A 15,481-nucleotide genomic window follows, 5' to 3' on the forward strand; every position below is an offset into this window, starting at 1 on the left:
TTTCTGTTCTTATAAAATTTCCACACCTTAAGTGTTTGTAAAAGGATTAAAGATTGTAAAGTTCCTTTCTCTAGGTCAAGGTAATTATCGTCACATACTAGCCCTGAAACATTGTAAGACAGACGAGCGTCATGTGAACCATGGCTAGTCACATACATACATTTTGATTAGGAAACATTATGGAAATATTTCCATGTCTCTTTGAAATGTTTATTCAGTTATTACTACCGAGCCTGACCACTTTCCAGACCACAATCATTAAATTATGCAAACTTGACTGGTTTATGTTGCCTTTGTTTTAGAGTTTATGTATTGCGTTTGATTACAGGGAAACAATGTTTAGTAACCAGTTCAGTTGTTTATTAAGTCATTTAGAATAACCGCCCGCGTTGAAAAGCTGGACCTAATATCAGTTCAAATGTTCCGTTATCCGCCATTATCCCATTACAATAAACAAACACCTTATTTCATGCAATACTTTTGCACTCGCTTAAACTAGATTGTTTTTGTATTGTTCGCTACACTACATGATAGGAATCGCTTCTCTTTTTGAAGATAAGTGCGTGGCTCTTAAAAGAGCCGTTTTGGGGATGTTCAAACAATGAGTTATTTTGACTTGGCAGCTTTCTCGGTCTTCTTGGGGAGCAGAACAGCCTGGATGTTGGGCAGCACACCGCCCTGAGCGATGGTCACTCCACCCAGCAGTTTGTTGAGCTCCTCGTCGTTGCGGACGGCCAACTGGAGGTGTCGGGGGATGATACGAGTTTTCTTGTTGTCACGGGCAGCGTTTCCAGCCAACTCGAGGATTTCAGCGGTCAGATACTCGAGCACAGCCGCCAGATAGACCGGGGCGCCGGCACCGACTCTCTGGGCATAGTTGCCCTTACGCAGGAGCCTGTGGACACGACCCACGGGGAACTGGAGCCCGGCACGGGAGGAGCGGGTCTTTGCCTTTGCTCTGGCCTTCCCACCGGTCTTACCTCTTCCTGACATTGTAACGGTTTTTACGTAATGCGACAATTTTGTATAGTGGGAAAGCATCACCGGCATTATATTAGGTTTTAGGCACGAGCTGATTGGCCAGCTAACCATTGAGTTGTCCCCTCCATTCACAGTACAGCTCACCGGCAGTCAAACATTTGATTGGCCAGCTACTCCTTGAGTTGTCTCGACCAATCACATTCGAGCTCCTGTAAAACGTTGAATCTTGTATCGTTTGCACATCCCGTCTATTACCACCACGTATAACCTGTATACATCCCCAGAGGAAACAGGATAGGACGGTGGGCACCAAAACATTCTGGGCACTAGGGAAAACTGGGCACCTTGGACGAGTGGGCACTAGGGACATGTGGGCACCAGGAAGAGTGAGCACTTAGGGGTGGAGAAGAGTGGGCAATAGGGAAATCTGGGCACCAGGAAGAGTGGGCACTAGGGAAATGTGGGCACCTGGAAAAGTCTGCACTTAGGGGTGGAGAAGAGTGGGCACTAGGGAAATCTAGGCACCAGGATAACTGGCCACTAGGAAGAGTGAGCACTAGGGAAATGTGGGCTCCTGGAAGAGTGGGGACTTAGGGGTGGAGAAGAGTGGGCGCTAGGGAAATCTGGGCACCAGTAAAACTGGGCACTAGGAAGAGCGGGCACTAGGTGCATTGCCTGTCAGATTGAATACTTTATTAACGATGCTAAATGTGTGTCTTGTATGTAAAGACACAGTGCTTATTCTTTCAATGTATTTGCATATACAAATGCTTCGATCAAACCTACCTGCTAATGGCCACCTACTATTACCTGGCATTGAATAGCTATATCACCTGTGAATGAGCACATTTTCATCATTAAAGCCGTGCTTTACATTGTTTTGTGTGGAAAGAACAATCCGTAGTGATGACGCAATTGCTTGGTCTATTGTTCACCATAATGGCTACTGCTTAGGAAATCCACTCCATAGAATGTGGGAATAGCAAATCTATAAGCTCACAACAATCTACGAGCTCACAATGCCTGCTTTAAACACAGTTGTTTGTTGACATCTGTCTCTCAAACCATTACTATAAAGCCAGTGTGGGGGAACATTTCAAGTATATTCATCCAAGACAAACAGCTGATTAACAAACATTTCAGCTCATACTACTATTTATGACACTCTCCTGTCGGACTCCTGTCATTCGCGCAGTAAGGATCACAGAATTAGAAGCAACATCAATAGAATAAAAGTAAATGAAAAGAAAACGCCTGCACATTTTCTCCATGCCACAAATATGTAATTATGACGTTTCGATCATACTTGGCTCTTTGTCAGGTCAAAATGTTTGAAAAATGGTAACCACAACCATACACCAAGTACATAGAAAACAATAATTTGTGAAAAACAGGTCATAGAGAAAACAGTTCTTAAAAAATCATACTTCAAAATATAAAATATATTTTATCTGTACATAAACATGATATCAGATTCATCATCCCATATCAGAATATACATCAACGATGTCCAAAAATATTGTATTAAGTGGAAAAACTGAAGAAATCTTAAAATCATGTACAGAGATAGGGTCTTAATTAAGACACAATTTTACAGACTTTTATAGAAAGAGAGATAAAGAAAAAAGAAAGATTCCACCTTACAAAGTCCCAGTTGGGTGAATCAGGCAATCTAGAAGGATTTTATAGTAATTTCAACTTCTGCACTGAAACATTCTGCTGTGCCACTATGTTACATCATTTGATACCAATAACAATCAGAGAAAGAATGATGGTGCATCAGGTCTCAGACACAGATGTCCTCAATGGACACTGATGTTCGTGTCGTTGTGGGTTTGATGGAAGCACATGTCACTGTAAGAGAGAGAGACGGCATGTTAGCATGTGGTATTGCATGCATGCTTGTGTTTCTATGTACGTATGTGAGAACCAGATGTCCTCACAGGGATAGAAAAATGTGGAATTATGTAAAGTGAGGATATTTTGCTGTTTATAATAAATGGCTGTTTTAGGGTGTAGTGATTAGGGTTAAGGTACTGTATATGTACTGTATGTAGTGGTTAGTTTCAAAGGTTAGGTATGTAGTAGTGTGTATGTACTGTACTAGATAATGCATGTAGACAATAGAAATCAGTCATAACAAGTACGGTATATAAGTGCAAGAATGTACCATAAGCACACTCCTCCCCTCCGTCTAACTCCAGGTTCCTCTCCTTCTCTGTCTTCTGATCGCTACGGTTACCCCTCATCTCCACATAGACGTTCTCTTCCCGTTGACCTGAAAACAAACCCGTAAGATTATAGTCCACTGTAAAAGACATGAGATTATGATCTACTTTAATATACAATAGATCACAATCTCCTGATACATATCTCAAGAATGGTAGTCTCATGAGGCCAGACAACCAGAGACAACCTCTGCTATCAGTAGGTGAAGATCTCTGATCGTGGGGGTAGAGTGAGTTTGTTGGCATTAAGGGGCATATTTCCTGGCAGGGGCGGGGGCCCCAGGCAACTGCCTGGTTTGCCTGTTGGCAATGAGTGCTTCTGGCTACGCAAAACTACCATACAAATAGCAATCTGGGAACCCATTCGGTAAAAAATAAGAATATTATTCCTATGCCACTTTCTCTTAAATTGTATGTGTGCTGGGATTTCATACATTTTGTCTTTTATACAGCATGACATTTTATTTTCATAACAATCTGGCAGTTCACTGCCAGATTCTTTGATTCCTTTACTTTAATCATTTTTAAATTGCTATGAATCCTTGCTTTAAAATTGTTTTATTATTATAATTATTTATTTATTTATTATTATTATATTCCTACCTTCTGTCTTTATCCCTCGCTGTCTCTTCTTCCTCAGGCTGAAGAAGATGATTGAAGCCATGAATATAGATATGACGCCTATCACTGCAGCTACTACTAAGACATGAGCTGATGAGAAAGAAAGAAGTTGAAAGATGTTGCAGACTTGAACATTACATTATATTACATTACATTACATTGCAGGACAATGCAGAACTGTGACATCACATATATATTTAAGACTCACTCATCCTTATATCTGCAGCAAACATTAATTAGGAAAATTCATTAAATAATTATTAGTGCCTTTACTGCTGTTCCAGTTGTGTCCAGAGGGGGGTGTCATCCTCAAACTGAACTCCAGAATACAACCTCAACCTCTCCTCCATCACAAATAGCTCTAATGGTTGACATACCTACTTGTACAACTACTCAGATATACACATACATGCAGATACAACATAAGTATAAGTGTATACAGGGTATCTGCATTTCTAAAGTTACGATTTTAAGACCTTTTTTAATTCAGCTAAAAATAAAATAAAAAAAACATAAGACCATTACTGTGTCAAAAGTAATCAACAAACTATACTATTAAAAATTATCAAACATTGTCCAAATTGTCAAATATTACCCAAGAAAGAGGCACAAATTGTGAAAATAGCCGATCTACAAGCTTGTTCAGGTAATTTCCCAATATGTATCTGTGGAACCGAGTCAAACAAATTGTAATGCCTCAACAAGCCTGAAAAGGTTGAGAATCACTGCCCAGGATGACATGTCTTAACAGAAAGCAACAGAGCAGTTGTTGCAAGGGCTCCACACCTGGAAGTCAGACTACCTCAGTTGCCACTTTTAAAACTCTTAGAGACTAATCCTATATTATAATTGGCTCACTTTGTAAACTTGTTTTTGAAAAGTGCAATACAAATAAAGTTTATTATTATATAATAGTAAATAAAGGTTAATATAAATACCTCGACACGCCATCTGAAAGGGATCGCTTTGCTGTTTGCTGATATCATTGCTGGCCACACAGACAACACTCCCATTCATGATTCCGCCAAGCAACAAGTTGGGACCATAAGAGATACCTGGATCGAGGGACACACTCTGAAAGTCAGAGTACTCAATAATCGTGTAAAACTTAATTATAATTGCTTTTTAATGAATTTACCAACTTAAATGCACTCAAATACAAACATGAATCCAGCATATACATTTATGAAATAAAAAAATAAAAAAAACCTGAAAAGATTAATTAAATACTAATTTAAAGTGTAAGTAACATTAATACACCCCAGTAAAATGTACAGGCATTTGAAAGTACACAGAACATATCACTCAAATATTTGACTCCACTGCAGAAAATCCACTACAAGGCAGCAATACTTAATAGCAATTACAATAGTTATACATACTGGTGGTTGTATTCCACTGGAAAAGGACTTGGTCTCCTTTGTCCACAGAACAGCTCAGAGAGATCTGGCCGTCCACCGTACAGGAACCCGTCACCAACGGGCTGGAAACTGGGTCTGAGAACAAACCAACAGAGGTAAAATAAATAAATACATTTTTGCACATCGGGACACACAGGAGTTATTACCATGGAGCTATAGCATGGAGAAAAACGATTTCAAAAAGTAACTTCCTGTCACCAGTAGGCCTAGCTGGTGCTATTCAATTGTGTGAAATTTGGAAAAGATCTGACCATGTGGGGTAGAGAGAGTTACAACATGTCAAAACATCTAAATTCTCCCGGAACTAATGCCATTTGATGCAAACTCACAATCTTCATCAAGGTCTTAAGACTTTTCTGATCACATTGGATCTGGTCAACCCACTAGGAGTAGACTACATGACATTTTAAAATATTTCCTGTTGCCACTGCCAGTTGGTGGCGCTATGAGGCTGGGACCTTTATCAAACATGTCAAGTTTGGGGCAGGTTTGACTATGTACAGTCAAGCTGTAAACCAATTCCTCTTTCTTAGCGAAACACATAGATTTGATGCCTCCCCACGACCGCATTTGGAGACAACTTGTCGTTGCATCACTTTTAAGGTAGCTCTCCACCGCACCGACGTCGGAGGCGGTAAGGAGGCGATAAGCTTGCAGCTGCATGTGTGCTCAAAACGCAGACACAGCGTGGTACTGTGTGTGGCTCGTCTCATTGAAACAGCTGTCAGCTGTCATATTGTCTCTGAAACAAAACTAAGTGTATGCCGTGTAATTAACTTATAAATATCATAAGCACATAAGCACACTACTGCTTTTCTTTAAGGCGAGAAAGGTCTGTAAAATCACTGAAGAGACCAGTGGTATTCTGGCCTATAGGTTTCACTTGAGTATTTTTTTTACCATAGCAAACCCGAGTGCTCATTCTCCAACTATTTCATGGGACAATGGATTTACAGGGAGGATAGATTGGTTGTTGAAAAAGACATCAAGCCATATAGGCTATTTTTAGCACCATAGTAGCCGTCTGTCGGTGTCGGCTCTCAGGCGCATTCAGCAACTTTTTTTTCACACCTTCCAACCGACTGATCTCCCGACTTCATTCGACTGCCAGTCAGTAGTAATCTGTTTGGTGGAGAGTTAGCCTACCTTTATATAAGATGACAGTTAGTTGTACTACTACTACAAATTTTATGTGGGGCTTCAACTTGAAAATTTCATATAGCGGAATTTTGCCCCACCCATATCCAAGACCCCTAAAATATATACGTTTTCAACACTTTTGATCCACATGGGCAAAGTTTTGAAACTTCTCAAGTACCGACCGTAGTTTAGACCCTCAACAGATCTTGCAATTCAAAAGTGCCTTCACACTGCCTTCGGTGCGAAGGCCATGCAAATGTGTAACAGTCAAAATGAGTATAGGTTAGGTTACTTAACAGTTCAATGAGTCATATAAGAGCACTCTGTTTCCATATACCTAACATTATCTGAGACTATTGCTAGTCAGTTATAAATAATGCTGGTCAATACTGTGAATGAAGAGGTGGTGTGTCGGGTTACGACACCCAGGTGTCACTTATGAACTCCAAAAAAAACACACCAAAAGCTCCAAAAAGGAAAAGATTTTCTCACTCACCCAGTACAAGGAGCTGGAACTGTGGTTTCTTTAGAATGAAAATTCCATCACCATCAAAAATCTCCACGGTGTAGATTCCGCTGTCTGTTCTCTGTACTTGTTTAAAACTCAATGTTCCGTCTTCCAAAAGCTCACACCTGTCCTCAAACAAGTTTGTTACTTTTTTGTTCTTGGAGACCAGTGTGACACTTGTATCAGACAGCGGGGTGAACTTCCACCTGTAATCATCCTTTTTCTTCTTGTTTGTCCGGGATGCCAGTCTCGCCATGTTGTTGTAGGGAAGGAGGAGGATGGGGTCGCCACTTTGCTTGACTATTCTGGTGACATTCTTCTCAGCCGACACTGATGTCAAAAACAATTATCAACATTTAAATGCTTTATTCCCCAAGTAGTCTACAATTAATATTCAATTTAAAGATTTTTATCTTGTGGGATTTATTCCAGCGAGGAAAAGAAAACGTATACAGAGTGAAGACTTGTTCAGATATACAGTAGCCTACATACTCTACTGGTCAGAGGATTCCAGTCAGAGGATTCTATTCAATTCTATTCAGCTTGATTAACCCCCTTCTTTCCGTGAAATAAGTATTTTGGTCATTGGAAAAAATTAAACTGAATTAATTGGAATATAAATATCCAAGCAGCATGCCATTTCCATAGTGGAGCGCTGTGCACAGACCTAAACACTCACCATGATGGCTCATCAAGACCACGACCACGATGCTGAAATGGAGGATCCTGTTGTAGGACCTGAGTCCTCTGTCAGTCTTATCTCTAAACATGTCTTCTCACCAGAAGATGTGATTGCATGGAGAAACCAAATCTATGTAGTGTAATGATAGATTGGTCAGAACTTGTTCAATCGAGTCAAGGCGACGTTTGACAGTAGTTTTGTTCCCTGTTGAATATGGAAGTCGATTGTGTCTTGTGGAAGTGGAAGTGGATTGTGGAAGTTGATCGTGGCTAATCGCTTAAACATCTTCTTTACAATCATAGCCACAACACTGGTTAACAAGCTGCCCTCCCACTCTGGGCGTTTTGGTGTAGAGCACATCCAAGCATTGTACAAAAATCTAGGTGTACGCAAAGATGATTTTAAACTCACCATGGTGACAACAGATGAGGTGTTTAAAAATGTTTTGCCCACTTCAACAAAACAAGGCCACTGGCCACAACAATATTCCCTCCCAAAGCCAATTAGACCCGGCAACTACCGCCCTATTTCTATTCTTAGTTCCATCTCGAAAGTTATGGAAAAACTAGTTTATGAACAGGTTGAGAAGTATCTTGCCTTCTCTATTTGAACGACCACATCAAACAAGAGGTGGACCTGGGCAAATACTGTGGCATGGTCATGCTGGACCTCCAAAAGGCTTTTGCCACTGTTAATCTCTCTATTTTGATTGATAAACTAAAAGATTGCTTTTGATAGCACGTCAGTGAGCTGAATGCAATCCTATCCTAGGTGAACGGACACCCCGTTCACCTTTTTGTTTTTGTCGCATTCCTAAGCCAATAATTTGATGACCAGCAGCGGTTCCAGTAAGAGACACAAAGAGTCTCCTTTGAGTCTCCTACCTGAACCGCTGACTACCGGTCCGCTGGTACGAGCAGTACAACAAGTTAAAAACAGGCCAAAGGATTGTTTCCATTGTGGTCCATCGGTCCAAAGGTGTGATTATAAGAACCCAAATGAACACAAATCATAGTTGGACACAAAGTCACAGATGTTTGAGCTGTGAATGTTTGGATTCAACTTAATTTCCAAACATAAAACAAATTCACAAATCTGTCTACTGACACAGCAACTTGTACCATTCACAGCTGTGTTAGCTTTCTGAAAGATAATGATGACACCTACTGTATGTGACTTAAGGTGACTCTCCACCAAACAGAAGTAAAAAAGTCCTGCACAGAATTTGCAAACTGTTTCCCACCAAATACACAGACACACACAAACATAGCATACAGACCATTGTGACCGCTATGCAAGGTTCATTTCTATACTTATTCATTTCTAAACTTATATCTGCCCACACTGGGGTGTGTGTGTGTGTGTGTGTGTGTGTGTGTGTGTGTGTGTGTGTGTGTGTGTGTGTGTGTGTGTGTGTGTGTGTGTGTGTGTGTGTGTGTGTGTGTGTGTGTGTGTGTGTGTGTGTGTGTGTGTGTGTGTGTGTGTTCCACCGCTACCCTGGTGTCTGGATTTACCACCTACGCAGCCGGCCAATCTCCCCGACGTTTCACGCAGGCTGAGGTTGAGACTGTATTGCGCTCGTTACCCAGTAATAGTGCTTGTGGCATGGACGGTGTTTCATATGAGCATCTCAGGGCTACGCAGCCAGACATTTTGACAGCTATATTTAATGTCTGCTTGGAGAATAGGAGGGTCCCTGTTTCATGGAAGGGCGCCCTCATCTATAGGATCCCCAAAAAAACAATATCCCGGACGATCCGTCAACTTGGAGAGACATTTCCCTCTTACCTACCATCTATAAGGTGTTTAAGAAGTGCATTCTTGCCCGAATCCTCTCGTGGCTTGTGGATGAAAACATCTCCCAAGCAAAAGGCCTACATCAATCGGCAAGGCATGAATGAACATGTGTTTTGTCTCAAAACAGGAATTGACGATTTTAAGCATGGGTCTAGTGAATACTTTGCAGTTTTTCTGGACTTCCGTGATGCATTTGGCACTTTAGCACATAATGTCATGATAACAGCTCTTGAGGAATTCCATCTACCGCAAGTTTATGTTGACATTGTTAAAGATGTGTACACTGGTTCATTCATACAGGTTATCTGTGGTAAACAGCTCACAGACCCCATCTCTCTCCAAGTAGGTGTTAAGACTGGCTGTCCATGGAGTGCTGTTAATTTCGCTCTGTATGTGTGCCCCCGCCAATATAATTTCCCCTAACCCTGTTCAGGGGTATGCAGACGATGTCCAGTTAGCCTCTCATCACGGGGCTGTAATAAAGAACATGCTCTCCAAAACCGATTCCTTTTTGGGATGGTCAGGATTAGAGGTAAAAGAATCCAAATGTGCAGTACTATATGAAAGGCGGAGCGGGGGAAACCGCTGGTACCACTCTAAAACAGATACACCAACTGATTTCACAATTTGCAATAAACCCCTTAAAGTCTGTTCACGTCACGAGACTTACACATATTTGGGTCACAAGTTTAATGTGGCAGGCGAGTGGGAAGATCAGGTCAATGTAATCATTTCTGAGTACTCCAGCAGACTTGATTTAATCCATGCTTCGCCCCTGCCGCTTATTATGAAATTGGAGGCAGTCAGAATAATAGCATTGGCCAAGGTACATCTTTTCTCCAAAGTACATGTTCCACGAAAATCATTACGTGATTTGACTGACAAAACTGTACACCTAGTGAGACAATGGACTGGTCTTAACACACACACAACATGTGACATTATATTTCACAGTAAACGTGAGGGTGGTATGGGTGTTCCCAATTTTGAATGGACATATATTGCTACAAGGCTCTCCCATTTGTCTCTCTGTTCTTGGACCTAAAACGACGTAAGGTCCCCCTGGCATGTGGCTCGGATCCTAGCTTCCTAGGCTTCAGGAGGAAACTTAGTGGAAAGCTAGACAGTCGCTGTCCCGGCTTCGGTGTGTGGTCAGACTGGCCGGACTTAAACAATCTGTGCTGTTGGGCTGATGTTACTTTGAAGTGGGTAGGGTCCAACTCTGAGGCGTTGGCTGTCTCGGTGAATATTTCTGTCAGAGCATCTATGACTGTGTGTGGAACAGAACACCAACTCCCACTGACTAATGCCCGAGGTCGCCTCTTATGGGCACAACAGCAAAGGCAGCGGCAACACTGGGCCGAGCTAAGAATGCAAGGGAAGACTGCATGTCTCCCTGCTGCGGACCATTCCGTCTCTCACTCTGTGTTCAAAAATGTTGCTTTAGACGAATGCATTGTTATCTTTACTCTGAAAGCGAGGTTGCAGGTTTTACCATCTAAACTTAACCTCTCCATCTGGTTTCCAGGCAACCATGCTCCTCACTGTATACATCATGGTCATGAACAAATAGCTGCCTGAAACCATGTCCCACATCCTATACAGGGGACTCTACATAAGTAGGCATGACAGAATGGTGGATCTGATATCAAAAGATATCTCTTCTAGTTTCAGGTCCTCCATTATGCTGTATAAGCATTCTGCTGTGAAGCCGAGCATGTTTAGCCTGTGTAATGATGATTCTGTGTTCTCTTAACATTTCAGCTAACACCCCTGATGTCATTGTTGTTCATGAAAACCATAGAGAGGTGTTCATTCTCGAGGTCGGCTGTACTTTTGATTACAGCTTAGAGGAAGCCTTCCTAACCAAAGTGCTAAAATATCATCAGCTAGAGCAGACCATCTCTCAGCTAGGCTACAGATGTAAACTTTTGTTTGTTTTTCTTTGGAAGCCTAGGGCACGTGCACAAGTTGGTTGTGAGAGGCCTTCAATGGCCGGCCTCTCCAAAAGGAGGGCTAAACAATTAGCAAGGTACTGCTCAATATGAGCTATTATAGGAAGCCGCTCAATTTGGAGGAGCTGTTGTTTCCTTTACCCATGATTGTTGTCCGCTGTGTTCGACGGGTATGCTATCTTTTGTTTTGTATGTAACAATGCTCTGCCTTACATGCACTTTGTAACTGGCTGTTTCCCCATTATCTGACTGCACTGGCGGTGTTTATGTCCTTTGTACAGCTTGTACTTCTGTTTATGTGGACATAAATAAATATTTCAAATGTGTGTGTGTGTGTGTGTGTGTGTGTGTGTGTGTGTGTGTGTGTGTGTGTGTGTGTGTGTGTGTGTGTGTGTGTGTGTGTGTGTGTGTGTGTGTGTCTGTGTGTGTGTGTGTGTGTGTGTGTGTGTGTGTGTGTGTGTGTGTGTGTGTGTGTGTGTGTGTGTGTGTGTGTGTGCAGCCTGATCTCCAGAGATTACCGTAACATTGCACGGAACGAGTGCACTTCATTCCGTGGATAGCCGCCTCGGAACTCCCGAATTGCGTGCATATGTACGGCGAGTCCCACGTGGGCGTAACCAGTCGCAACCCGGAAAAACCCGGAAGCAGAGCAGTCCCCACAAAAAAAATTACGATTCTGTGCCTATCGGTACATAACTCAAACGGCGCTGAGTAGGCACAGGCGAACGTCCCACCGTTCAGGACGGCAACTCGGTCGCCTTAGCTCCCTCGGTGGTCCTTCACGGGGTGACAGTTCGCCTGTGACTGCGCGCCTCCGAAATGGTTTTGTCACAAAGGGAGCGCCGTACATATGCACGCAATTCGGGAGTTCCGAGGCGGCTATCCACGGAATGAAGTGCACTCGTTCCGTGCAATGTTACGGTAATCTCTGGAGATCGGGTTGGTGTGTGTGTGTGTGTGTGTGTGTGTGTGTGTGTGTGTGTGTGTGTGTGTGTGTGTGTGTGTGTGTCGTAAGATGCAGTTGCAAATCCAGGAGACTATCGCTTTGATTTCAGGAAAAACTTAAAGCTTGTTTTCCCTCTGCTGATTGATTGAATACTTTATTAACAAATTGCAGTACAGCAGTACAAGTACACAACAAGTAATGTTAAAAGGATAACACAAAAAACCCTGAGGGCTTGTTTCCATTGTGGTCCTATTCAATTCATCAAGACACATAAAACATACAATACTATACAAAAACATCATTAATATCGGGAGCAATAGAGTACCGAAGTTCTGACGTCACTCCCGCTACCCCTGGTCACAGAAGTATTTTTTCTTTTGAAAATCCTATAGAGAAATCTTAGATTGCGTCATATAAGAACTGTATTCCAAAAATAAACAAATCAGCCCAGCGATTTTGTCAGGTATGTGACTCTTTGTTGTTTCTGATATTCAGTTACATTTGATAACGTCTGTGTTTGGAGAAACAATATATAGGCTATGTATTTGGATAAATTAGTACTTTTTCATCATCAGCTGATGCTTCATATCCATTTGAGTAAAATCATATGAGTATCTTGAAGACCAAGCCCATTGCAAGTTGCTCTACTCTGTCCTCTACATGCATGCATAGTCAAAATGACACTGGATGAGTGCTCCAGCTAGGGTGACAATCGCTGATCACTGTTTCTCTTTAATTTCTTAGAAGCACTGCTCTCAATGAGGGTATCATATTTACAGTTAAAACTAAAAAAAAGCATGGTTCCTCGTAGAGTTCCACCACACGAGACTTGGCAAGCACTCACTTTCAATTTGAGTAAAGACGCATTCTCGCATGCGTGCAGGGGTGGATATTTGCACTAGGCAGCCTAGGCACTTTTCTTCTTTTTTATAATGTCATGAATTACATTACAACGTGAAATACACCCGACTTAATGTTTTGAGGGCAAAAATAATAATTAATTAATTAAAACTTTTGTTTCCCCCCCAAATTTGTTTTCGCACGGGGAGGGGCCCCGAACCTGAGCTTTGCTTGGAGCCCCTAACTTCTAAAATCCGCCCCTGCATGCGTGTGTGAGGGGGGTGGGGAGTGGGGGTTATGTTGACCAATACATACCATTAGTGTTAAATTGGAGCTTGAAATGTACAAAAGATTTGCCATCAAAATATACTTTAAGTAAAACTACTCACATTTTCCAAAGATTGTCAAGCTTTTTCCAAAATAGCAGATCTACAAGCTCACAACGCATCATATTGTAGATAGTTTTTTTTCCAAATAGTCGAAGTAGCCTATAGCGGAGGTGGGGTGGCGGTGGGGTATGGGGTGTGTGTGGGGGTGGGAGTTTTGGAGCTTGAAATGTAAAACCGGTTTAGCATCAAAATATACTTTGAGTACCATTGTACCAAAGTAAAAGTACTCAAATTTTCAGATCTACAAGCTCCCAACGCTAGTGTGCTCGCCGAGCCTAATGTGGCTGTCGCTGCAGTCAGTAGCAAAATGATGGATGAGTATGTAAATAAAAATATAGTAGCCTACATGTTATCTCCTGGAATGGTGAGAGCAACTTCTGCAACTAGCAAATAATTGGCCTGAAGATGGTCGGTACCTAATATTAAATAATCTCTGTCCCCTGGCTGTTCTGGCCGGGCAGAGATGATAAATACCTCCACACACCCTGTGAAAGGGAGTGTTGTGCTGTTTTCATTCATGATTCTGATACCAGGATCAAGAGATTCACTCGGATTGGTCAAATCTGTAAGTCAAAGTTCAGAGTACTCAAATCATTTTCTCCAATAAAATTATTTTTCCTTTTTTTATTGAATTTGAAAACTTTATAGCACACATTGAATCCATTATTTCAGTTATGTAAATATGCTAAATAAAGCTAGAAAACCGACACTAATCAAATGACTGACTGACTGACTGACTGACTGACTGACTGAGCAACAGAGGGGGTAGAAACCTTATCATGACAACTATATTTTCAAAACTGTTATGAGATGCCTTGATGTCCAAGTCAATAAACTGTAGACCAACAAAAACTCCTAAAACAAAGAATAGCTAACTTTTGATTGATTGATTTTTTTTTACTATATACAATATATTTAAATATTTTATATTTAAATATACATATACCAACCATACACACTAATAACATTGTTGAGGAAATTAAAACAAAATAAAGTCATAAAGAGGAATTGCGGTCCTTGTTGTAACACGGGCAAGACTGACAATACATCAGTCACTTAAATACACAGTAAAAAAGATTAAGAAATAAAAACATAACATATATACAATATACATTCAAGAACACTATTTTCTCTTCCACTCTATAGCTGCTGAGTACAAAAATATGTTTTCCCCTGATGCACTCTTAAATTTACAGGGGACAAAATTGGGTGCACTTTCTGATTGACCTTAACTATAACTCTTAAAACCATCCTCTCCCCACTTAGAGACTGGTAAAGCTCACAGCCTAAGTAACTAGCACAGTTATTTGTTGACATCTGTGTCTCAAACCATCACTATGAAGCCAGATGATCTACTCAGCTTCATCTTGATCCCAAAGAGAATAGACTCCAGCTTGCCTAAATGGAGAGACAGCCTATTATCAGTGATAACTTCTCTCCATTTCTGTATTCATACTGTATGAGCGCTTGCTACACTTTCACGCTTTTGACGTTTATAACAGCATTATTTCAAATCTGTGTTGTCCTGTTTAACAAAACCGTTGTGGGGGAACATTTCAAGTATATTCATCCAAACAGCTGATCAACAAACATTTCAGCTCATGCTACTATTCATGACTCTCTCCTGTGGGACTCCTGGCATTCACACTCGTGCACTAAGGATCACAGAATTAGGAGCAACATCAATAAAAGAAAAGTAAATGAAAATAAAACTCCTGCATATTTCCTCCATGCCACAAAGGTGTAAATATGACGTTTAGATCATACTTGGCTTTGTCAGGTCAAAATGTTTGAAAAATGGTAACCGCAACCATATACACACCAAGTACATAGAAAACAATACATTGAAAAAAGGATAATAGAGATCCATCAAATATATATATACTGTATGTCAAATATATTTTATCTGTACAAAAACATGATATCAGATTCATCATCCTATATCAGAATCTACAACAACCATGTCCAAAAAA

General features: G+C 41.1%; 2 protein-coding genes across 3 annotated transcripts; both read right to left on the reverse strand.

The window, feature by feature from the left end:
- Nucleotides 1-287: 287 nt before the first annotated feature.
- LOC308090534 (histone H2A-like) lies at nucleotides 288-1,006 on the reverse strand. Its single transcript, XM_080435747.1, has one exon. It carries the CDS (start codon nucleotides 991-993, stop codon nucleotides 607-609), a length of 387 nt encoding a protein of 128 aa, XP_080291873.1. The 5' UTR covers nucleotides 994-1,006; the 3' UTR covers nucleotides 288-606.
- Nucleotides 1,007-2,487: 1,481 nt separating this feature from the next.
- LOC308090369 (T-cell surface antigen CD2-like) lies at nucleotides 2,488-7,753 on the reverse strand. Of its 2 annotated transcripts, none has more exons than XM_080435513.1 (7): nucleotides 7,579-7,753; nucleotides 6,888-7,229; nucleotides 5,213-5,326; nucleotides 4,769-4,885; nucleotides 3,813-3,920; nucleotides 3,161-3,259; nucleotides 2,488-2,835 (listed from the first exon to the last, which is right to left on the reverse strand). In XM_080435513.1, exons 1-7 carry the CDS (start codon nucleotides 7,667-7,669, stop codon nucleotides 2,768-2,770), a joined length of 939 nt encoding a protein of 312 aa, XP_080291639.1. In that variant the 5' UTR covers nucleotides 7,670-7,753; the 3' UTR covers nucleotides 2,488-2,767. The 2 variants fall into 2 exon arrangements, with proteins under 2 accessions (XP_080291639.1, XP_080291638.1); XM_080435512.1 differs by having other exon boundaries at nucleotides 3,152-3,259.
- Nucleotides 7,754-15,481: the final 7,728 nt, after the last annotated feature.

Source organism: Gymnoscopelus braueri (assembly GCF_963280865.1).
Source record: "Gymnoscopelus braueri genome assembly, chromosome: 8".
Classification (NCBI taxonomy): domain Eukaryota; kingdom Metazoa; phylum Chordata; class Actinopteri; order Myctophiformes; family Myctophidae; genus Gymnoscopelus; species Gymnoscopelus braueri.

Excerpts from the sequence above, each read along its gene's own strand:
- LOC308090534 (XM_080435747.1), bottom strand. The coding sequence starts at position 993 with ATGTCAGGAAGAGGTAAGACCGGTGGGAAGGCCAGAGCAAAGGCAAAG.
- LOC308090369 (XM_080435512.1), bottom strand. The coding sequence starts at position 7,669 with ATGTTTAGAGATAAGACTGACAGAGGACTCAGGTCCTACAACAGGATC. Across the intron at positions 7,230-7,578 it reads GGTCTTGATGAGCCATCATG|TGTCGGCTGAGAAGAATGTC; the intron begins GTGAGTGTTTAG and ends TTTTGACATCAG. Across the intron at positions 4,886-5,212 it reads CCAGTGGAATACAACCACCA|GTATCTCTTATGGTCCCAAC; the intron begins GTATGTATAACT and ends CCCTCGATCCAG.